The following is a 24,400-nucleotide window of genomic DNA, read 5'->3' as shown; positions in this document are numbered from 1 at the left end:
AGAAACAATATAATAATTTTCCAAAAAGACAAAAGGAATATATGTACTGTTTTTAGTTGTACAGATGTACTGCTAGTTGTGTACATTAAGTTTCAAGAGGTGTTAAATTAGTCATTAACTTCATTTGAATAGAGAACAAATTTGAATTTAACAACAACACTAATGCATCTTTATTCATTAAGATTAAGTTAATTTGAACACTACAGTGTTACCAAAAGAAGGTCTATCAAAATATAATATACATATAAAAATTATGTTACCTGAAAAAAGATCTCCTTTGCACATTCTGTAAGATTTACTCTTAATAAAGCCCACAAAAAAAACAGGTTGTATACTGAGGAGAATGGGATAAAAATCATTCAACTACAGTACGTGATGCCTTTGAGAAACGTCTTTCCTGGAGGACACCAGCATCAAAACACATTATGGGCCCTGCCTCTCAGATTAAGACTTCTGACCCTGTCTGTTGAAAACTTAATTCATTTGGCAACATTTGCTTTCACATGTGAAAACGAATGAGAAAAGCAAAAGAGTGCTGGCTTTCAAAGTTGTTTAAGAAACATTTCTCTTTCGTATCCCAATTAAGGTCTGATAACTTTCTGATTTACAGTGAAATTTCTATTAAATTTCTTTTTACAAAGTACTCCCATCTAATATATTTATATTACATAAAAAGGTTTATAGATGCATAAATATGTAATCTTTAAAAAAAATGCTTTTCTCTTATTTATGACAATCATACAATTTGGACAATTTTTCTGCATTTCCAGAAAAAAAAAGTATTTGGATGCCAGTAATAATCTCTGTATTAAAAGACAAAACACATTACTGCTTTTTGTTACATGATCTAGGTTTTTTAGGCTTTAACTGCACTGCTTAAAGAATTTCACAACTGTTTTACGACCAGGCAATAACTTAAATTGAAAATAATGGCTAAATTCTATCTTAGAGGAGGAAAATAATCATTACAAAAAAAAAGCTGTAGAGCACTGCGTGTCTCAGCAAGATTTGGAAATAATTGGTATAATCAACGCTGTATCAAACGGGGGCATTAAGAAATGGAACTGGTGTGCCTTGCAGCAGACGTGCTCTTTAACTAGAGGGCTTCTTCCATCCAAACAGCTCATTTATGAGAAAATTACTGTTGTTTATGAGTCACTAGCCATCTCCACACAAGTAAAATAAACGTATTGTTGCATCAGTGTGTATCAGACACACTGCGTTGCATCAGACTGTAATTTATAACGCAATCAGGGCTTCCTCTAATAAAAGCTTGTTATTAATGGGATTAATAAATGCTCTCCAAGGTTAAAAAAAACATACCAGCTGTGTTTAAAGCCTTCCTCAAGAGAGAAAAACACTGCTCTGCTTGATGATGTTATTGCTAACATCCCAGTGATGAAACAGCTTTCGAGCATCAATCCAAACAGATAAAAACAGTTTTATTAGAGATACTGTTGCAATATAATGTCCGAGTATAAACATTAAATGGTTTGGGACATGGTGTGGAGAAGAAGGTACCTCCTGGTCAACTCAAGCTGGGGTCTGCGAAAAGATCATTCCTAATGCAAGAAATTGTAAAGGGTTAATAAAGTGATGTTATAAACGATTTCTTCTCTAGATCAAAATGGGTTCTAATTTAATTACCAGCTCCACAACTACATTTTATGCAACTTGAGAGGACATTAGAATCAATACTTTTATGCATGTCAATTCATCAGCCTATTTAATGCACCAACTCAACACTTGCCCCTCAACTCAAATCTCTTTGTGAGGTAGACACCAGTTTTACAAGAAACGCCATTTTAGTCAGCAAATAACCTCAGAATTCCAAACTCAGGATCCAATAATCCATCATTATGACCATCACAGTCTATTATTACTATTATAGTAGTTAGGGTTCTGGAAATTGTAACTGGAAGGTTATGGGTTCAAACACTGCTGTATACCTTTGAACCAGGTACTTTCACCTGAACTAAACCAGTAAAATACCCAGCTTCATAAATGTACAAATACATGGTTTAGAATAAAAGCTTCAGCCAAATAAATTAGTAATAACTGTATTTCTAAATGTCTTTTAACACTATAATCTATGGTCTATAGATTAGGATCCTCAGGCAGGTGTGGCAGTTACACACAGATACTGTACAATACTGACACTTGAGTACTGTCTGGTCCAGGAGAAAAGTTTGATAATGAAATCATGGTATATAAAAGAGCCCATCTTGCAGTGAGATATCAATCTTGCCCAGTGCCAAGCAAAACACCTTTATAGAGCAGTTTGCAGTTTATCCTTTTAGCAGAATGGAACTATGTGCCTATCTATACATTAAGAGTCAAAATCCTTATTTGATAACATTTCCAGAAGGCAATGGACACAGCAAATGAGGCTTTTTAGTTTTTACAAACTGCACTGCTTCCACACCAACGACAACTGGGAAAAAACACAGATTTGTACGTGTACGAGCCTCCCATTTTTCTTTTTCTCAAAAGGGACTCAAATCGAACGTATGGCTCTGAAGGTCCCACACACAGCTACTCTGAGGATCTGTCACTGCAAAAGCACAGACTCCCCGGGAGTTACCGGCACTGGTGCTCGCTTCTGCCGACGCGTCCGCGATGCCGCCCTCTGGGTGCAGGCTGTCGGAGGGCGTCTCAAAGCTCCCCTCTGTACTGGTTCCAGGGCCAGGGTCCTCCAGTGGGCCAGGCACAGCTGAAGAACAGAAAATTCTGTGATGTCATTTTAGGCTTCTGGAGAGGCTGTGGTTACATAAAGGTAGACAACCTGGATTGAAAGCATATTTTTATTGCAGGAAACGGTAGCCTACTCTCACTACAGGCAGTGATTCATGCATTACAATGTCATTGTCATTTCCTGTTCAGATTTTGAACCTCCAAAGCACAGTGCTTGGCAAATTACTCTGCAATTCTATTTGTGCGTGAAGATGGTACAGTACATGCATGCCCCTCAGACTCTGTCAACAAGTTTCAACCAGCCATTTCAGCATGTTAAAGTGTTCAGTGTCAAGGCCAATTACTCTGGCCCTAACTCTAAACACTGGTGGCACACTTGCTTTAAAATGTCGAAAATGGGTTATTAGTGCGACTCAGAATTTAACATTCAAGAAGTAAGACGGAGAATAAAAAATAATTAAAAATAATTCAAAGACACTTGCATAGCAAAGTTGGGAAAATCTGTCTCCGGAAAGGACAGGCTTCAAAGGATAAACCCGTGTGCCAGCTAGAGCAATATGATATTTAAATTGGAAATCAAAATGACCTTATCCATCTATCTCCCCATCCATGAACACAAATAAGGATTTATTCATCTAAGCTGAGCTTTTTAAGCCATGCTTACAGTGCGTGACAGGTAGAGATTTCTCTAGACTTCTGCTGCAATACTCAATACCATTGGAAAAATTTGCCAATTAAGTCTGACCTGCTGACGGTTCCTCTCAGAAAGACTAACATCCTGCAGCCTTCATTTGTCAGTTCCCTTTTAGGATTCAGCTCTTTGAGTCATGTTAGCCTTTCTAGGATTCACATTCATTTTAATCCTTCCTTAGAAGTAAGAATATTCCCGAAAGGACCACAAATAAAAAAATTAATGAGAAAGTTAATTAATTAAGGAGCTGGATGGGCTTCGCAGGGACAGAATCTATCCGGCAAAACAAATACCGCAGAGTGCAGCTTTATGTGAACAGCTCCTGATGGCGATCGTTACAGAACATAGAGCAAAGAGAATTATTTTGCTTAGATTTGTTTGTATCATGGTCCAAACAGTGGTTTAGCATACAAACCTTTGCCCAATAGCTTTAATTCAGAATAATTTTTAAGAGTCACAGAATGTTTTATAACTTCAAATAATAAAAAGGCTTTTGTTCGAATGTCACTAAACAAAGCACTTCATAAAACCTATTATAAAAGAGTTTTCAACAGCACTACAGATGTGGTAGGTATGCAGAATCCAAAGTAAATAATTTGTGTAAATGTTCTGCATTTTAATTTGCATACTGAATGTCATTCCGAGTCTTTCAGGAAAAAGCAGAAAAAAACAGTGTGAGACCAGCTAAAAAACTAGAAATGGGAGTGGGCGAAGATGAAGAAAAATAAAATAAGATTTGCACTCTGGAAAGAAATTCCACAGGTGTAGTACCTCATATCGTCTCTAACTACAGGTCTTAAAAAGTGCAGCACTGACAAAAGATATTCTCTTAAGTCATCCATTCGGATAACATTAATTGGTTCTTGGAAGTTAAAAAGTCTTTGCACTCGAGAAGACAGAGCTCTGTCAGAGGCGTAATTGGATGGGGTGTCAGTCAAAGTGTCTGGGGACTCGGACTATCACACATGTCTATTTTCACATCCCATTTCAAGAGGAAGACAGCTCAGAGCTAACTGTAGACTTTTACATAAGAGGGTTTAGGAAAATCCCCCTGACAGATTTCCTTGGATCTGTCTTTCTGCTAGAGCAACTGACAGATAGTCATTGATACCCATTGGCCTCTCAATTACTATTAAAAAATAAGCTTTTTTTTTTTAAGGGAAATGCATACAATTTAAACATATCATGACACAGAATCCCGTTTTTTAAACAAACCCCTTCTTAGACAACTGTTTCTTAGTGGCTCAAATAGATGCTCGAAACTAGATGAACTAGATGAGCCAAATTCCTCAGGTTTCCAACGTTTGCAGACTTTGATATGCTCTTAGGACACAGTAGCATGTAACTATGAAGCTGGGCCAGCACAGAAGGGCAGTGATTTCAGATTCTGAAAAAACAATGTTCACAATACCTGACAAAGGGTGCATTTTGTTTCCCTAAAATTGCATTGCTCTACATTTCTGTCCTCTAGTGAAAAAGGTCACACTGTTGTTTTATGATACTGTTACATGAATTACAAGAATGTTACTTCTGTTCCCCTTAAGAATCTATGGCCATCAGAATTACTGAGGGTGTGAAACAAAGCTCAAACTTATTCTGCCCGCAGGTTATGCAACTGCATCCATTTTTCTGGGCTGCTCCAGATGACAAACACCCATCTAAAAGGGCTTGGTTTCCGCTGATAAACAGGCTTTAACAGATACACAACACATATTGTGGAGTTTTTATTTTACCTAGACTGCAGCCTCATAAATACAAATTTAGCAGATAAACCAGACAGCATCCAGTAGCTATGGTACACATGTCTTTTATTCTTTATCTCACCAAACATTCAAGAACAGCTCTGATCTACAATAATGACCCAGACAAAAACCATATGTATGGCAAGGATCTTATAAGAGCAATCTGATGATTTACCTCAGGCAAGCTTTCAACAACTGCACCTCACCTACAATTTGATATCATGGCCCCCTGTGACCCAGAACCCTAAGAATATCCTAACCACCATTAATCAAAGCTATAGACTCGACTTAATTTGACTTCAATAAAGCAACCAAGGTTTTGAGAAATGAGAAGCTGAATACTGCTACTCATTTGGACTGATAACACACTGTCATAAAACACTTCAGCAAGTTTTACTCATTTTCACTCTATGTAAGCAGATCAGTCTACAGAAACTAATTTTTAATGATGTTACCAGGCAGTCTGCCTCAATTACAAAGACAAGCTAAATGTGATGTAAAAAATTTGCCCTGTTCAAACAAGAGCAGATGACATATAAATACAATTCTGACACCTTTCACCATCTGCATCATGTGAAACTATACTGCAAAACTTCGGCTTATGTATTTTCCATCTCACACATTTTGTTATTGTTCTTTAACTTTTATAGACGCAATTCTGAATTCTCATTTAAAATGCCAATAGCTTTGCTTTTTTGCAGGAACTGGGAGAAAGGAGGATGATCAATGCTTTGTCCCATGTCAAAAGAGACAAACCTGTAGCTTCCAAAGAAAATCTTGAGCAAATTAATGGGTGCAGTGTTTCTACAGCCTTGGTTGAGTCAAGCCCATCAAATACCAGAGATTCTTCACCAGGAGACTGTCCCACTGCGTACTCAGCCAGCTAATGACATAGACCAGACTTGACCGTTCAATGGTGAATGGCTGGACTATGGGACTCAACTTGCTCTTTGAATGGATACCTTACAATTTGGGATGCTTAGAAGAGAGTTTAGTTGGCCAACACTTTTGCCCATGGAGTGTGCAAGGACCAATTTTATAATCTTTTATTAAACAAAGCAGACTTTGTATAAGCAAGTTTTCTTATGTGAACAAAAGGAGAAACGAAATATTCCAACATAGCTACTGATCTAAGTGAGAAAAGTGACAAAAATGCTGAAGTACAGGGGGTGAAAACGAAGGATTTCAAGAACAAGCTGATTACAGCAATGCTATTTCTTACACAGTCATGCTAAAACATGGCACAGTCAGTAAGATCTTATTTCATTACCAAAGCTATCTACACCAGCCTTGTCAGTAATATGTCAGATTAAACATAAGTGTCTGGGTGACATTTTCTCTTTGGAGTCTAGACAGAAAGAGGGTAGCATCTGGGATGAAGGAGTGTATAAAAACTATCACTCAACTGCAGTTTTTCTCCCTACTGAATTAAAAATAAAACTTTCCATCATTTTTTAGGAAAAATAAAGTCCCTATAGAAGGAGCACACTTTTTGAAGTGTATTTGACCTTGAATCTCCACAACAGACCAAAGCAACAGTGAAATAAATGTCACAGATTCAACACTGTTCAAAATTGAACAGACTTGCAAAAAAAATCCATGTTAAAATTTGGAGGAACACAAAGACCACAACCATCTTTCTTTGAGGCAGCTTTGTGTTATTTTCTAAATGGGTGCATTACCATTTAAATTCTGTGCTTAAAACTTATTAATGTAAATGAAAAAGAAACTATGTTCTTCTAATACAGTTTGGAATTTGGACACAAATTTACTAAATTTCAACAACTTCAATTATAGTTACTAGACAATGAGGGTACACAAGCATAAAAAAAGACAACTTTCATCAACAGTATCAACAGTCATTTACCAGTGCTGCTAATCTTTTACTAGATGGATACTAAGGATATTAACATTATATTAGTATAACCTCTTGTGGCAGCTGTTTTCTTCCTACAGTAAACATTAGGAAATTAAAGACATCTATTTAAAAAATCTGTACATTTCCCCACTATCACAGAGCCTTCTGCAACATGAGTCATATAAATTATGCAGAAAGCAGGTCTGAAGTTTATTTTCAAATTCAGACTTTCACATTCACTTATTAGGGGAAAGGTTGTTTCCATGGTCTCATAAAACAGAAATCATTAGACATGCAATTAGGTTCTGGCAGGAATTGCAATAATCACATAAATCAACTTTGATATCACACCTAAATGAATTAAAGCATTAGGTTTACCGCACCAGTTGGGAATCTTACTGTCTTTAAAGTGCACTGCAGGCTTAATAACATTTTCTTGGGAACCTTACCTTAAACACCTGCCTATTGGCAAGAAAACAGGGTTGTACAGAAGGAGCAATTTCTGACAGAAAACTGTTGGCAATGTTAATGACAGACTCACTCATGATGTTTAATACTTGAATGCGACAAACAAAATGTTGATATTGTAGGCAGCACTGGATTCTTTCAACAGGTGACTTCATTTATTTTAAGATCAGCAGCCTGGCCTAAGGAATTGTGAAAGGTTTATCTCTGTGCCTTCAGAAGCTTTACAAAACAAACAAAAGACTGAGTGACAGATTTCTTTACAATATGTGTGAAGTCACATTAAATGTGAATGGATTTGTGGTTGACCTACTTATGTTTTTTACACGCTCGTTCTTAATAAGAAGATAAAATAACACATTAAATGGTTTCTATGGTGCTTTAAATGTACATTACAGCTAAAGGGTTAACCCATTAGACTTTGTTTTTCTGTTGATCAGTGATTAAGTAATTAGAGCCTTCCACCACTTCTGACATTTTACTGGAATCATTATTGTTATGTTCATTCACAGTCATAAAATGACTGCAGATTATATACACTCTCATATGACAGTCAATACCCTTGTTTTGGCATTTTTCTGATCCTATTGGACTTCCAGATTCATAAGAACAGCGAAAAATGAAAGAAAGCCATTTGACCCATCCTTCTCGATCGGTACTTAGTAGTTCATTGATCCAAGGACCTCATCCAGCTGTTTCTTTAAAGAAGTCAAGGTACTGGCATCAGTTCATGCCTGGGTAGCTTGCTCCAGACTCCCAAAACCTCTTACAGAAGGACATGTTTGCTGTTTTTTCTTTTAAATGCACTTTCAGATAGCTTCCATATATGTCTTCTGGTCCTTGTGTCACTGCTTATCCTGAAGACGTCCACTGCATTAACTCTGTCTGTGCCTTGGAGGATTTCGTTCCCTTATTTCTATTACACACCCGTGTCTAGGACAAGTAGCCTTTTCTAGTTCAGAGTTGTATTTTGTATTGTTTTTACAACCTGCATGCAAATCAGCATTTGTGAATATTATTCTTTACCTGCTAGGTTTTTTCCCTAGATAAATTCCCCAGATTTTATCTAAATCTTTTTCGAGTTTTATTTGCTGCTCCTACAGTGTTTACTAATCCTCCTAATCTTCAAATTTAATTAGTTGACTAACTACACCAACACAGACAAATCAGGAAGGATAGTGGCCCTAGTAAAAGATCCCTGTGGTACGCCACTAATTACATCACCACAATTGGAAAATTGACCGCTTTTCATTACTCTCCATTTCCTAATTATTAACCACTTCTCAATCCAAAGGCACACATTTCCCTTAATACTTACTGCCTGTAATTTTAGAATTATGTTTCATGAGGAATTCTATCAAACTTTTATCTTCTGAAAATCTAAATATACTGTACCTACCTCTTCGGAATCCATGTTGACTATTCCCTAGGATATTATTTCCATACAAGCCGTCCTCTAGTGCAGTTCTATAACCTTTATAGCAGAATTAATGGCAGCCAGACTTAGCGGTGTATAAATCATTTGGTCACTTTTGTCACCCTTCTTGTGGATGAGAATTACCCTAGCAATGCTCCCATCTGTGAGTGGAGTTCTGTGAGCAAGGAATGCCACTTAGACCCACAGAAAATGCAAGTAAATAAAAATGCCATTTTCCTTTCATGAGCACAAAAGTATATCAATGGTGAATATTCACCCACATGAGAGAAAAAAAAATACAATTTTAATCAACAGCTTCTGTGACTGTTGTGAACAACTGTGACTACTAGTAAGTGCTCTTATACTGTATGTGAGTGAAAAAAAAATCTAAATGTGAATGATTATATGCTGAAATGGAATGCCATAAAATTCCATTATCATAAATTCCATAAATTATGAATGTACAAATATTTTTCACTGTAAATATTTTGAGCATATTCAGAATCTCTGAATATAGTGTGAAGCTTTCAAATGTTACAACTATATAAAGCACTTCTCATTTTCTTCTGCGATGCCCCCAGGATCCCAGCGTATTGTGGGGAAATATACTTTGTTATGACATATGACACTTTGTGAAAAGGCTCTAAATATTGTTTAAATAGTTCTTATGCAATCATAGAAATCTAAACAGCAATTCTGTAAAAATAACTAGGATAAAACTGGATTAAGGCATTGTAATTGGTATACTGCAAGTGCTATTTATCAGTTCATGCCATTTTAAAATTGCTGTAATCGTACTGTGCATAACAGGATTTCAGGATTATCAGTCTTTCTCTCATTGATTGTTTCAGTCATATATATTACACAGGTAACTTTATTATGTACATTAAAATAGTGTGATGTTTGGCAATAGATTTGAATAAACTCCTTTTATTCTTTCTTAGTTTTAGGAACAACAATGATAGTTACATTTCACATGATACATGATACATATACAATACATTATACGTTAGAAATGAATGAATGAGTTATCCCTTATCAGGGTTAATAATCTTTTTACAATGCTGGGAAAATCATGCCGCAAAATTTGTCCAGCCTTACCACCATTAAACTTCACAAACAACACAGGTACTAAAATTTTAAATATAAATGCTGTTCAAGTAAAACATACAAAGCATGTAATTACTTTACAACCCCTACTCCGTTTTCCTTACATGAAATAATAAAGATGAAGGACTATACTTGGGATACAGAAAGTGTTTCATCTTAAGTCCAGAACTTAAGGCCAGAAATGTCTTAGTATTAACAAAGTTGACAGAACAACCTTTCTCAGTTGAATACTCCTTAATGGCCTTTGGATATTATGACATGAAGCTCTCACCATTGGTAGCCCGTGATATGCCGGTCTCCTGCAGGTCACGGTCAGTCTGCGTCTCTGCGTTCTGCAGCTGTAGGATGGGTGTCTGAGTACCTTGGGATGTCACAGAAGGGGCAGGATGACGTGGCTGCAAACCGATCGCATTCATCAGGCCCAAATCCCGGTCTGACCTCCAGGTCGCCCTGCTTGTCCTGTTCAAGGAGGGAGATAACGACACTAATGACTGGGCCGTGGAACAACAAAAATACAACGAGAAGAAGAACTCTGTATCAGAATACATCTAATATTCTTATAAATACAAAATATTCAAAAAGACTCATCCAGGCTTGGAACCTCGACAGCCACAGAGCTTCAGGAACATCTCAAGCACTGATGAGTCAAAACAGTAGTTTAATAGAAAGCAAAAACAGGAACTGGTGAAAGAATGTGAACCACTACTCATTTGTTGAGTGCATATCCTCAAAAGCTAAAACGGCAGAAAGTCACAGGTCGCGCGAGTGATGATGATGATGATAATGACACTGACACTGATTAAAACTAATCCAAGTAGATTAACAGCAGAGTACAGGTGCATGATTGCGAGAAACAGGCCTTACTAATGCAATGCTTAAAAAGTGCAGAAAAACACCTCAGTGCAGTGTAAAGGTAGATTAAACCTTTTTAGATAATTAGGTGTGTAGAGCCACATTTGCAAATTAAAAAGGGAAAAGAAATTGTATGCACGGAATTGTGCGATTGTTACTTAACAAATAAAAGAGAAATCCAGCACCAGTGGTGCCATCAGAGGTGTTTCTTTCTTGCACAGCACTGCTTTGTATACTGCACTCATTAAGGCTCCACCGTGCCTGAAGCTTTGTGGGCATGAAACTTCTGCATGGAACTGGGAGCTCTGTTTCAGTGCTGCCCTTCGCTTCAGTCTCTCCTATTCCCTGGTGACTGGGGCCTCAGTGCTCTAAGCATGGCTATGAATATCAGCTCCTGTGCAGACTCTTACCCAGCCCTCTCGGTGCTCCGGCTGCCACTGTTGTTGTTAATGGCGAAGATGGGCTCGTTGACATGATCCGACTGTGCATCAGATTCCGACCGGGAATCCCTAAAAGCAGGTAGAAGAATTGAATGCAATCTGGTTTAATCCTCTTCGGGTTATTTTACAAGATTTCATTTTCTTCTTCACTCTCCAACTTTGTTTTAAAGAAAAGCATTCCACCTTAATCTGATTCAGCTTTGGGAAGCTCGGGTTTTTAACTATATTTTGAGGACACAAACCATATCTTAAGTAGCTTCAAAAAAATGCAGCTATGCTTCCAAAGCAGACTGAATTTGTACAACAGAACTATGTGAGTAATACTGTGATGTGAAAGTCAGTAAGAAAAACACATACCAACATTTATTCAAATTTGGCTGATGAAAAGAGTTCAGTTCAAAACTGAGTGCAGGTTTGATAATGAAAGATAAACAGTCATTAATGTAGTCCACAAAAACCTTTGTATAGTTATTATAGGATTTTAAAGTAAGAAACTACATTCAAATTTTACAGCCTTTTCCTTTCATGCAGACTAAAGAATGTATTTAATTCAGCATAGTCATCACTGTGGAACATATACCCATTCACAGAAGGTAAAACCTAATTTATTTACTAAAAAGCATACAGTACATTGTGATATCTTTGAAAGTCAGTTTAGCTCATTCCTCTCACCCAGAACAGAACGCTTTCAAACATTCCTTTTGCTTCAGCCTTCATGTAAAATTGCATTCAAATACTTATTGTGGAACCTTGTCTTTTGTTAAATGCACAGCTAGACTTTTATGACTATCACATCGGTTTCGAAATATTTGCGAGTCAGCAGCTTAATGCAATATGACCACAAAAGAGTAATTTACAGCTTTATTACAGAGCAGATTTTGATAATTTTAAAAAATAAGCAAAAGGAATTTTACCTATTTGGGGATGGCTATTATTTATTTCCAATGTTTGTGAAGATGGAACAGAAATCATAACTTAAAGAACTACTTCCATCTGTATCTCCTTTTTTGCTAAAGCTGTAACCTGTCTGCACTATGTGTGTTCATGCAAAAACTGCTCTCCTGAAAATGTATAAAATGAAAACAGACTACTGGATATAGTGGGACTTTTTAGAAATACACATTAATAGAGCTTCAATTCAGCTACTCATGTCATGTTAACTTTATATATATCTTGATACATACACAGGTGCCCAATTTTAGACTAGCACGCTTGAGGAACTACATTCCTTACTACACTTTATGTAATAAACGTCCAGGTAATTTTAAACTATTACAAATGTGCTCTTGTAAGTTGCCTTTGGATGTTCCTAGCCAAAAGTAATTTTGAGGCATCCAAGAAGAATGAGTTCAGTAACACCGTATAAATACAACAAAAACGATGGATTATTCTGCTCCTTCCAGAACCTTGCTTGCCAAAGCAATTGCATTGTTACAACTGCAAATAATTTACTGTACATTTGCTAGTTTCTTAATGTAAAAAGAACACAGTTGTACTAAACCTGTTAATTCCCAATAGATAGACACAAAGCACCATTATTTTTTTCTCATTTACATAAAGGGACAACGATAGCTTAAATGTGGATAGTTATCAGAAATACTCTATACAGCCTTTCTAATATTCTTGCTTCTCATAGGAGCAGGTGCATTTTTCTTATTTGTGGATACCAATTTTTACTCTTTTGGGTTGGGCTATTGTGTGACAAATTTGTAAAACAGCAGAAAAGATGTAGCCAGCCACTGATAAGGTCCCAGACAACTTTAAAAAAATTCCCAGGATTAGGGACATGAAATATGTAGTGCCCAGAATAGCAAAACTACAAAAAGATTCCAATAATCTCCCTGTCAGGCAAACATACTGTAAGTAGATGAAATAGAAAAAAAAATGCTATGAAATGAAGGATTGCTGAGTCCAGAAACTTTTGAGAGGAGATATGTTGTACCAACTCTTTAAAATTCCACCAAGAGTTCAGACTAGTCTGCAAGATGGATTATATGAAACACTGAAGACAGCAAAAAAAAAAGTGTGCTTCGAGTCACAGCAAAGTTACATCCCTTTATGAAGGAACACATTTTCCCTCTCCAGTTTTAAGGAGTTGAAATGTGAAAGAATAAAAAAAGGAATTTGAGGTGAAAAGTAAAAACCCACTGTATCATGCCACTGAGGAAATAAGGGGTAGGTGGCTTCCACCATGATTCTCTTAGCCACAACAGGTAATAGTAAACCATTTCTGTCCCTCAAACACCTCCTGAAGGAGAACACTGACCGAGACAGAACACTGACTTTCAACTGACTGAGGGGAACCGCTGTGAGAGTAAAACTGCTCCTCACTATGGGCTGTACACAGCTCCCAAGAAAGAGAAATCGCACAAATACTGAGGCATTTACATGTTCTGCAGGGCAAGAAAGACTATACTCGACCTTTTATTCTGGATTCCATTACCGGGCTAAAACGGTGGCACATGCAACCCTATAATCACGTGTCTGCCTTTTGCCTTTAAAGCAATTAGTGAAAGCACTAACCACAACCCATCGCTCACATGTCGCCAGCATGAAAACATGAGCATGAATTGGAAGAAGGATTTCTGCCGATCGTTTTCCCCTCTTCGTGGGACCTCCCCTAAACTGACTTTTAATTTTATTGCTCAAGTGGTAGCAAGATAAATCCAGAAACAGGAAATGTACATCAGTTTTCAGAAAGAAATTAACATTTAAGTACTGGTGTACAAAAAAAAGAAACAGATGGTGTGGAAAAGGCACAACACTCATATTCATTACTTGACAAGTATGCAGGGAAAATAAACAGTTCCTTTACTTGTAAGCATACTAATCATTTTAGTTTCTGGAACCTCCATGTCTAAATTTTCTAAGTAGTTGACAAGTCAAACATCTGTACTTACTAGTGCAATGTTTATATAGGACCATAATGTTAGCAATGCCCTTTTGCTCTATAGGGAGAGCCCAGGGACTGATTTGTTGGCTTTCTTGCCAGGAAAAGTATGTTTCCAAATGCGTGATGAAATACTGGAAACAGTCAGTTTTTCTTTAAATTCCCAACAACCCATTTAAGTGACACTTCAAAGAAAGGAGGCTCATTAGACATTGTCCAGTGACTTCAATGGACAATAAACCCAGTAAACCACCTCATGAACAGCTCATGAGGGCTGGGCTCAGAATAACTTGCCTGGGCCTTAGCAGGAATTCTTCTTCACAGCTTAGACATTGAAAGCTGAATGAACATCAGTGCACAGTTGCAATGTCGCAATAGGAGGTGACCATCTTATCGCATGACGAACTATGCAATGTGGACCATGTGCATTATTTAAGCCTCCACAGCCCTGTGCCATTTTACTCCAACTAAGGCACTAGAAAGCTTTGAGAACTTAAGAAACTGAAGTCTTCTGCCCTTATACCTTCCAAATTTTAAGGCATTAAATGTCTCCAAAATGCTACATATTTTTGTGTGTTACAAAGATGGTAACTGTTGAAGCCACAGCATCATTCTCGGCTGAAACATCAAAATAAGCTTAGCAGCAGGAATCTTGTTAACTGCAGCCAACAGTAACAAAAAAAATAACCTGATGCAGATAGGATTTACACCCGCTGTGACAACTTCTTAAAAATACAAGCCTTAAACTGTGGAAAACAACACATAAAACAATCTATTATAGCAAACAGGGTAAGATTAATGAAGGGTTTTGCTTGATCAATTTCTAAGCAGTTTATTTAGGAAAGTGCATGCTGGTTTTCACTGAAACATACGTAGACATTTAACTTAAAAAATTACATTTACATTGAGACTAATAATTTATTTTACATTTCAGAATGTAATGTCTTTTCATAAAATGGAAATACGAGCCTTTAAAGAAACACTTTAAGCAGAATTTAATTTGATATGCGCTTCAAGTTTTAGAAAGTGCTTTATGCATGACAAATACTTTACGTGGCAACTTTTTAACTCGTACACTATTCAGAGTATAAAACCAATTTCTTCATAGCTTTTTTTAAATTATTTAATACAAAAACGTAATCACATGCTTGTCAGAAATGGCAGATAAAAATAGACTTGAGCAGCTTTCAAAAGCTGCCAGAAGCCACAATAAGTTTTGGCCATGTTCTGCAGTCAACCATAAAATTAAATCTCAGAAAAAAATATCGATCCAAGATGATTTCTGTGTACCTGTCAATAAGAATGGTGCAGCCATTTCTCAACTTTAAACCTTTTCTTAAAACAGCTCCGATAAGACTTTCATCAACACTTTGCCATAATACAGTACCTGTCAACAAACATCCTCCCGCTTCATTTACATCCCTTTTCACCTAATTTCCCCATTTCTCATCAAACACCCGTCCATCATCAGAAAATGTATTCCAGAAATGCAATGCAATCCCTAGATGTGGAAATGTATCAGTCAAGGGTCTTTTCAAACGGCAGATACAGTATTTACTCAATTATGAATGGTTTTATAACCGAAAGCCTCTCGGAGTGCTCTTTTTCATTTGGAAATTTCTACATGACACGTTGTGAATTTCGAGAAATAAAGGCAAAAGGTATGTGACAAGCCTCAAACTGAATGGCACATTCAACCGTGCTGAAGGTATTTTTTTCTGCTTGGAAAATGACTACATTGCCAAAGGGGAAAGTATAGAACAATTACTGAAAAATGCGGTTTATCATGGGGCAGGTGGTAGAGATTAATGAACAACATCTTGATCAATGAAAAAATGTTTTTTTTAATGATACCAGAACAACAGGGGTAAGTGAGATTATGAACAGAACAAGCATGAAAACTGAAAGGATTCCCATTGATTCTGGCTAAACTGCGTTTCTCATTAGCACAGACAAATCACAAAATCAATCCTGAGCCACATCACTTCTCGTCTGAAATTGCACTGCCAGCCTGTTAAACTGCAGAAGAAGGATGATCATTATATAAAGAACATTTACAAATACTGTACATAGGCTTCAGTTATATGAAATGGGTTTACAAAGAGGCACATACTTGTTTATGCCTTTATAACATTGTGTTTATTTAAAAAAATAACTAGATATCAGCCTCTCCATTTATGAGGTTGTGCTGCACAGTGCTGCTTAAAGGATTGTTATTTTTACTAATCAAAAGAATACTTTCAAATGAATGAACACAAATCACAACAAACTCACAGCTTCCACTTTTATCGATTTATAACACTTTGTACCAAGTTTAGTTTTTCAGAAACTATAACATCACACTAACCAATATTAAACTACAAAATTGAGAAAACAAAATGAACCAAATGGCAATAAATTGTCACAACAAGGGTACGATCACAGAGCACACCCATTTCATTCTAAATTTCAATTTATGGTTTAAATTTCCACAGCCCTCGTTCTAGTTGTATTAGAAAAATAAATAAAAAAGCAACTTGGCTCTCCATACAGGGCAAACTCCTTCCTGTAAAAAGCACGTGGCAGAGGGATGTGCCTTTTCTCTCTCACCATAAGAGACACACAGTTTTGACGGCAAAGTCAGCACCAAAGGTTCTCACTGACAACATACAAGCTCCCAGGTGGCCAGCAAGTCACAGGGGTAATTTCTGTACAGCAGGCCGAGGATAACTGACCACCCAAGACGGCCTCATGTGGCAGAGCTCAGGCAGATGTGCACTGCAGTGTGGGGAACCTCCATCACAGTCGCATAATGAGATGACCCAGGCTCGAACCAGCAATGACCGGAAGCGTGTCTGAAAGAGCTGAGCAATGCCTTTCCAGCAATGAAAGGAAAAGCAGCTCAGATTCACATCTGAACTGTGCTTAAAGAATAAAGGCACTGCAATAACACACTAGATCAACTGTGCCCATGAGTTCAAAGTGTACCCGTGATCTGGAGTTTTTTATACTTTGATCAAAAACTTCAAGGTGCATGGTATAAAGTACAGTGCCTCTCACCGTTTGCTCCTAAAAAGATCTTGAATGATTTTAAGCCTTTTTCTGAATTTTGGGATGAGGGAAAGTTTATTTTGCAACCTTCAGACCGGCCCTTTTCAATTGAGTTCGGGAATCTCACAATATCATGAAACTCTTTATGACCATTCCACTATCTCCATTCAAACACATCAGGAGCAAGTCCTGGTGACCAACGGACCCCTGACCACTGGCAAAAACTGACCTTTTACCTTTTTTCTAGAAGCTGAATCCAAACCTTTCAAACAGCATTCTTTACAACAATGTGTTCAATACAAGCAATCCACTCTCTGTACTTGGTGAGGTCCTACCCTGATTTCATGGAGTCCAAGACTGAGTGCACATAACTACTTACCCCTGGAAAGGATGCCAGTAAATTATAGGACAAGGGAGAAAAGGAAAATTAGCAAAATAATCAAACCTAGACAGCATGTCTTTGGGAGCTTGAAGAAAACCAGAGCAAACACCCACACAGCACCACATGGAGGGATCCTGCAAACTCCATACACACAAAGCTGGAACTGATCCCAACAGCCAGGAACTGTGAGGCAGCAGTTCTATGTCACCATGCTGTCCGCTGTATTAAGTATATTAAAGAAATACATTTTCTTTCAATTACAATCATTTACAGCTCTGCACAAAGCTTTCCTGGTGTTATATTACAAACAATCAGTGTAAACTTAAATAAAACTCCCCAGGGGAGATTAAGACAGCTTTCACATCCTCTAAAATGTGCATTTATAAAGACATGTGTTTCTTTCCGCACTGCAACACTAGATAGAACACAAACAGCAGGGCATATCTGTCACACTGCCCATCAGTTATGTTGGGGTTTGTGGTCCAAGTTTTTCAGTGAGCCAGGAAGCAGTGACTCTTTACCAACCTTGTATTTGATGTTTTCAAAAGTGCTAGTAAAGCAATGCACATAACAATATGTATATATATGTTAGTAAATCAATGCAAATAAGAATATATAGATACAGTAAATCAATACATGTAAGAAATGTATATACTCTTAGTGAAGCAATGCTCTTAGGTGTATATATTCCTTCTTAGTAAAGGACACAGATACAGATGGTTTAATATAATAAAACACAGAACACCATTATCTACTTAGACTCTTCCTATGCCTTTTAGTTTCTATGGGGCTTCTGGTGATGTTAACAGCAACAATAATTCTGAAATAAATATGTTCCCAAAATAAATCTTTATTGCCTATAACTGGATGCAGGCTTGCATTTCAAGTGATTTTCCAGGTTAAATAAATATCAAGACAAAACAAAATAAATTAACTTTAATTTAGATAAAAGTTGGCTTGTGTGTGACTGATCTAAAAGATTATCCTTTTAAAATATATACTGTTAAGAAGTTTATTAAAATTGAAAGACATGAACTCTACCTCCCCAAAGAGCTCTTGTATAACAAAGAAATGAAGCATTTCTGTATAAGTGACTGCAGGATATCATCAGCCACACAACAAATACATTGGTTTTTTTCATGCTAAAAAGATTCAAACAAGATTTAAAATGTTTGAACATGCACTATGAAGCATTAACCCTAAGAGAAACCGCAGTTTTATGAGTGATGTAAGATAAGCCTGGAAATCTCATGGAAGACAATATGTTCTTTATTCTGTTCCATTCTGAAGTAATTTGTTAGCACAACTAAGTTTTAACATTACCTTATGGTTGTTGATAGTAACAGAAAACACTGTGGGAAATAAGATAATGAAATACATTATGTAAAAAGTAATAAAGATCACTGCGAGTGTGCTATGTGGAAGTAATCATTCACAAGTTTGCCTATTAGTCAAATTTGATGGAGACTAGCTGAATGTCAGTATTGTTTAAGTTTTTGCTGTTCTTTTTCATTTTTTTTTTATGGTTCAGAAAATTATTTTAGAGCACATTTGTTTTGCGTTTTATAGCAAAAGTCACAGAAATATGGGTGAACATTAGGTGTGAACAGCACTTCATGTGTAATCGCAGCTTTCCGATCCCGTTTTGATCAGTTATCCTTTCTCCAAAGAAATCCTGATGACCTACCTAAATACTAAGCAGAAGTACGATACAAAAAGTTGAAGCAGTTCCATTAAGAGCACAGAGAATGACGAGATGAGACATGAGATACTATACTTTGAGTAAAAGTTATAGACTTTCAATGTAACTATAACAGTCAATCAGCAACTATTATTTGCACTGATGCGTTTAAATTACATTTTCAAAGAGGCTTGCATTGCAAAGGTGAGGTAAGAGGCTATAATATAAATTAAAAGATCACTCAAAAACTCACTGAATAGTATACAGATTTAACACTTGCACCACCATCTTTATTCCAGCATTACTAGAAGTATAATATCTACTTGTACAGGTACAAGTATGCCTTTGTCATACTGGAAACATTGAAAACAAAGATTGTACAGAGATGGATTATTTTTCTAGATGTTGCACTGAACATATGTTCAAAGACCTTGAGATGACTACTGCGGCTACACGTTAGGCAGTTGTTACCCATTCTCCTGGTGCTGGTACTGTAGATGATCTGATAGGGAAAGTGTGAAGGACTTACACAGGCCTGCAAATGACCAGATCTCCTTTGTTAGTTCCATAGGCCAGCCCCAAGCCCGGCTCTGGCAGCCATCTTGCAGAATTGATACTGACGTGCCTCCTCTGGTCTGGAGCCATTGGGTAAACAACATTGAACACCCTCTGAGAGGAAGAGAAAACACAGAGAAACTTTCAGAATCCTTTTAAGAAGCCTCACAATAAAAATTCAATAACGGCAGAGAAAGAGTAATAAGTACATAAGATAACTGGAAACTATTATTCTTCTTAAGTATCTAAATTTAACCCGTAATTACCAGAAATCAGTGTGCTCAGAGGAATATGCAAATGTTATCTGCTAATACTCAGCCGAATGATAATACCACAACTATTCCACAAACAATATCAATATTAAGTAGCTGCCGATAAGCAAAATCCCATCACTGTGCACACATTAGCCTTGTTATCAATGATCCTCATTAGTATTCCCGTGATCAGTGTGGGAAAGAAGTTGCTATGGAAATTAAAAGTACTCTTTAAACTCTCTTTTTTAACAAAGAACTGAATATAAATGGAAACCTAAAAGGAATACACTGTATTGCTAAGTCATTTTTATGTAAAATGTCACATTAAAATGTTATAATCTCAACTTTATCACTATTATTAAACCATTTTTATCAGGATTTCCAAACAATACAGACTGCAATCACATCTTTGCAGTATGAGGTTTTGTCTATAGACTGTGTAAGGTTGAGAATATGTACCAGCTAGGAAAATTAATTTAATTACGACAGTAGCCAGCCCTCTTCTATTCATCAAAGAGCAAAGCAAAATGTCTGATACACCCAGCAACTTGAAAGAATGAAATTCTGAAATCTCTGCTGCCACAGATTCTGCTTTAAACAACCATGTTGCACGACAGTAAGTCCACTAATCTAACGAAAGGATGTTATGACAGAAAAGCACAAGAACACTCATACAGAACATCAGATAAAGTCAAACCGGTAGGCTTCTACACTGAAACAAGAAACTATGTACAGTATAAGTGCATTTAAAACTGAGATCAGGAGGCAGTTCTTTTACCCAAATAGCAATGCTGTTGAAGGTGATATAATGTTTCTTTCAAGACACACCTGGGTCATATACTTGGATCAACTAGCTACGAACAAGCAAATGGGCTATTCTGCCAAATGTTCTGTTTTTGTTTGTAACCTTTTTTTATGTTCTGAAGAAGGGCACTGCTGTGAACTTTGCTTCCAAGTGATGTAGGGCCAATTATTCACAATCACACAATTATGTTAAACTCAACTGCTGCAGCAAGCTCAGGCTACGCATCCAACACACGTTTTTAAACACTGTACTGACTTCCCGATTTGTTCCAATAGATGACCTGTGGAATGACAGGCATCTCATTTTCCAAAATCTCTCATCACATTTCACTTCCTGGTTAACTGACCCCAAAAAAAGATGAAAGACAAAGCCTGTGACGGCTGAGAAAATTATTCGGCCGTAGGAGGAGTGTAAGAAAACTCTACAGTACAAACCAGCAGCTAATTGGACCATACACATACACTAACGTGGGATTCAATCTTTAACAGGTCAAATTCCCTATGAGCCAAGCAATACAAGCCAAAAATCCAAAATCTATCTGTGTTTGCCTCCAGATAATAAGCATCTGAGTTATTTTAAACATGTTCAAAGCTTTTTTTGACCTCTGAACAGTTTTCTATATATACCTGAGGGTTCAATCTCGAAGTGGACGCCCCTGTTCTACCCAGCAGCATATTATGCTTATTAAAGTCTTTTCAAGCAACCATTTCAGGTCCCTGAAAGCAATCTTCTCAGTCAAGCTGCAGATTCATGGCCCATATGCAGCTGGTGGAAACTGCTCCAGTACTGCTCCAGGTCATCCATCCCGATCCCAAACAGTCAAAACAGACCTGGACTGAGAAGACGCTGACTGCTGGAGGCCATTCTCAAGCCACTAGTCCGAGATACTACCCCTTATCTTCCTTAACTGTGTTGGCAGAGTGTTCTTGTAGCATTTAGTACTGAAAACAGGATGTTTCTCTCTCTCCTGGGGATAAAAGAAAATACAACCTACAAATGTAAAACAAAAAAGCATGATATGTTTAGAATTTTTTATCAATAAAAGCTGATTGCAGAAGACTGCAAAACCGCTTTCTGATTAACGGCAAACAGCAAGGAGGAAGGTTAGGAAGAGAAGAACTACCCGATAGTTTGAACTTCAGAACCACCGTGTTTCTGCTGGAACTGTCAAAGGTGCTTTACAAACTCTGGTCTTGCTTATTTGAACAAAACTAGAATAGCTTAACACGATTGATTGATTTAAAGAAAAATCATATTCACAATTCCCTCTCCATAAAAGAATAGTAAAGTTGGTACATTAGAAGCCCATTGTTGCTTACTAAATTATATTATAAACGGTACACTTTCAAAGCAATGAAAACACACCAAAAGTGCAAACTATTTGTCCTGTTTGTAACATTTTGTCAGCCAGTTTAATGACAAACACCAACATATCTGACTTCTGTAAAGCGGGCTTATGTCTCTACCTTTAAATCAACAGTGAAACTAATAGAGCTACTCTGACATTCTGAACTTAAGAGTCAATTGCTGTGGGCTTATATTAGTACAATAAGAGGTTTTACTGAAGTTCATTAAGTGGCTATTCGCTCAATTACAGACAGCCCACAGGGCCAGTGAATGTTGAGGTCTTCTGGTCACAAATGGCTCAATTACAAATAAGCCATTCTCTTCATCCCCTTTGCTCAACATGCAACTGTAGGGGGTTGACTTTCCGGTGACATATTTACACGTCCTACTAACAAGATAAGGAAGTTGTTGTAATGGACATTTAATTCTCATACTTCCTACTTTGTGGGGGAAAACTAGCAAAGTGAAAAATGTCATTTTGTCCCTTTAATGGGTGACAGCATATGCCGAATCAAATAATCGTTAAAAGGTAATTTAACTCAGCTTTGGAAGATTCAAATAAGGTCAATAATGGGTCATGATTTTAAGTAGGTTTTATAGCAGCAGGTGTCTAAATGGCTGAAGGTAAATGTATCTAAACCATCACTTCATTTTTCTGTCAGTGTACTGTACAGCAAACAGTAAGTGGTTTTTAGTTGAGAATAGGGAAATAGCTATAGGTTTTCTTTAAAAGATAAAAGAGACTACATATAATTGTAAGCAGGAAAGCTATTAAAAAGAAGTGATAAACACACAGTGTGCAAATGTGATAAAATATCTGCTTTAAACAAACAACCAACCCCTTAAACCTCTGCCTTTTAAATGGGAAATTTAGCATGTTTACAAAAACGCACAGGCCTTTTCATGCAATCCACATCACAATTTAGCTTAAAATATAACTGGATTGTTATTAACACACAGCCTAAAAACTTACCCACTGATAATAAAACTCAAAAGAAAAAAACACTTGAGACATTTATGTAACTGCAGCTGCTATGTCACTATGGTTACAGCTAAAAAATTGGCAGGGGGTAAACTGCGCTTATTATATGAAACGACGCTGCATGACTAGAAATAGATGCTAATTTTCACATATAGGTTCTCAGAGCTTATGAACTTCTAACCAAGATTAATAAAATTGGTACTCTTTAAAAAAACATATATTATCGATGTTTTCTATATAACAAATACAATACCATAAACAAAACTAACCACTGGGGTACAGAATATCTAGAAAGTAATTCCCCCAGCTGTTCTGAATATTTTAATACAAAACCAAAAAATGCCTAGCATTATCTCTTCCAAAGGCCACATGTTGCTAGTATCATTGAATGTAATCATTCGTTTATTTCTGCTGTGGCCTGAAGGTTTCATGTCACACAAGCTAGCATTTTCGAAGGCTAAATAATTTTCTTTCTGAATGTTTAGTTTGAATGGTTGTTTTTGTTTAATAACGATAGAAGAGAAAATATTCTCTGGACATGCTTAAAGTGTTTACTGTATTCTGGCTTTTTGATGATATAAAATTATGCAGTCATCAGAAAAAAACACCTGGGAGAACACTCAGTCATGCTGCAGTTGTAAGCCTTAATAAAAAGATAACAAACTGGCTGCCCTTGAGTTATTTTAATCACCTCTTTACAAAGAACATTCAATTAATCATCAGTACCACAAAGTTGCAATGCAAACACCCTTGCAGGAAAATGCGCAAAACTGTTACTATCAATAGACTGGAAGTCTCTTAGCATCACAGTTCCAACGATTGGGCCAAATTTCGTATGTGGGATTAAATTCTCGTGTTGTACTCAACTGTAGTGGGGTGACTCAAGTTTGAATGTGGGCAACAAAATAATGAGATGAGCTCAGATCGCAACATGAACATGGTGCTACATGAACCAATCCTGTCAACAAAGATCCAGAGCTGTGAGACAAACGCATGACAAACGCAGAGACAGTGTGCCCTAGTGGTAAAATCTAAGGGAAAGTGAAAGGACATTTCTACTTCCTCATCACTTGACAGCTAATAGTATTCTTGCTGCCCCCAAAAGGAAACTGACATCAATAGCTGTAAAAACTATCCTTAACATAAAGTGGCTATTGTAGTAATCGTGACAAGGGGCAGATCCATTCAAGCCTCTGGGGTGTCAT

The 24,400-nt window shown here is 36.9% G+C and overlaps 1 protein-coding gene across 5 annotated transcripts in view; it reads right to left on the bottom strand.

Moving 5' to 3' along the window:
• Positions 1 to 24,400, bottom strand: part of ambra1a (autophagy and beclin 1 regulator 1a) — a 105,055-nt gene that overhangs the window by 7,957 nt on the left and 72,698 nt on the right. For all 5 annotated transcript variants that reach the window (XM_088611287.1, XM_088611288.1, XM_088611289.1 and 2 more), the window contains 4 exons: positions 19,782 to 19,921; positions 11,240 to 11,338; positions 10,249 to 10,436; positions 2,585 to 2,713 (listed from right to left, as the gene is read on the bottom strand). In XM_088611287.1, coding sequence (XP_088467413.1) covers positions 2,585 to 2,713; positions 10,249 to 10,436; positions 11,240 to 11,338; positions 19,782 to 19,921 — 556 coding nt within the window. The remainder of the gene's footprint in view (positions 1 to 2,584; positions 2,714 to 10,248; positions 10,437 to 11,239; positions 11,339 to 19,781; positions 19,922 to 24,400) is intronic.

This window comes from Lepisosteus platostomus, chromosome 18 (genome assembly GCF_059453375.1).
Source record: "Lepisosteus platostomus isolate fLepPlt1 chromosome 18, fLepPlt1.hap1, whole genome shotgun sequence".
NCBI lineage: Eukaryota > Metazoa > Chordata > Actinopteri > Semionotiformes > Lepisosteidae > Lepisosteus > Lepisosteus platostomus.
This window is presented reverse-complemented; position numbering and strand designations above follow the sequence as displayed.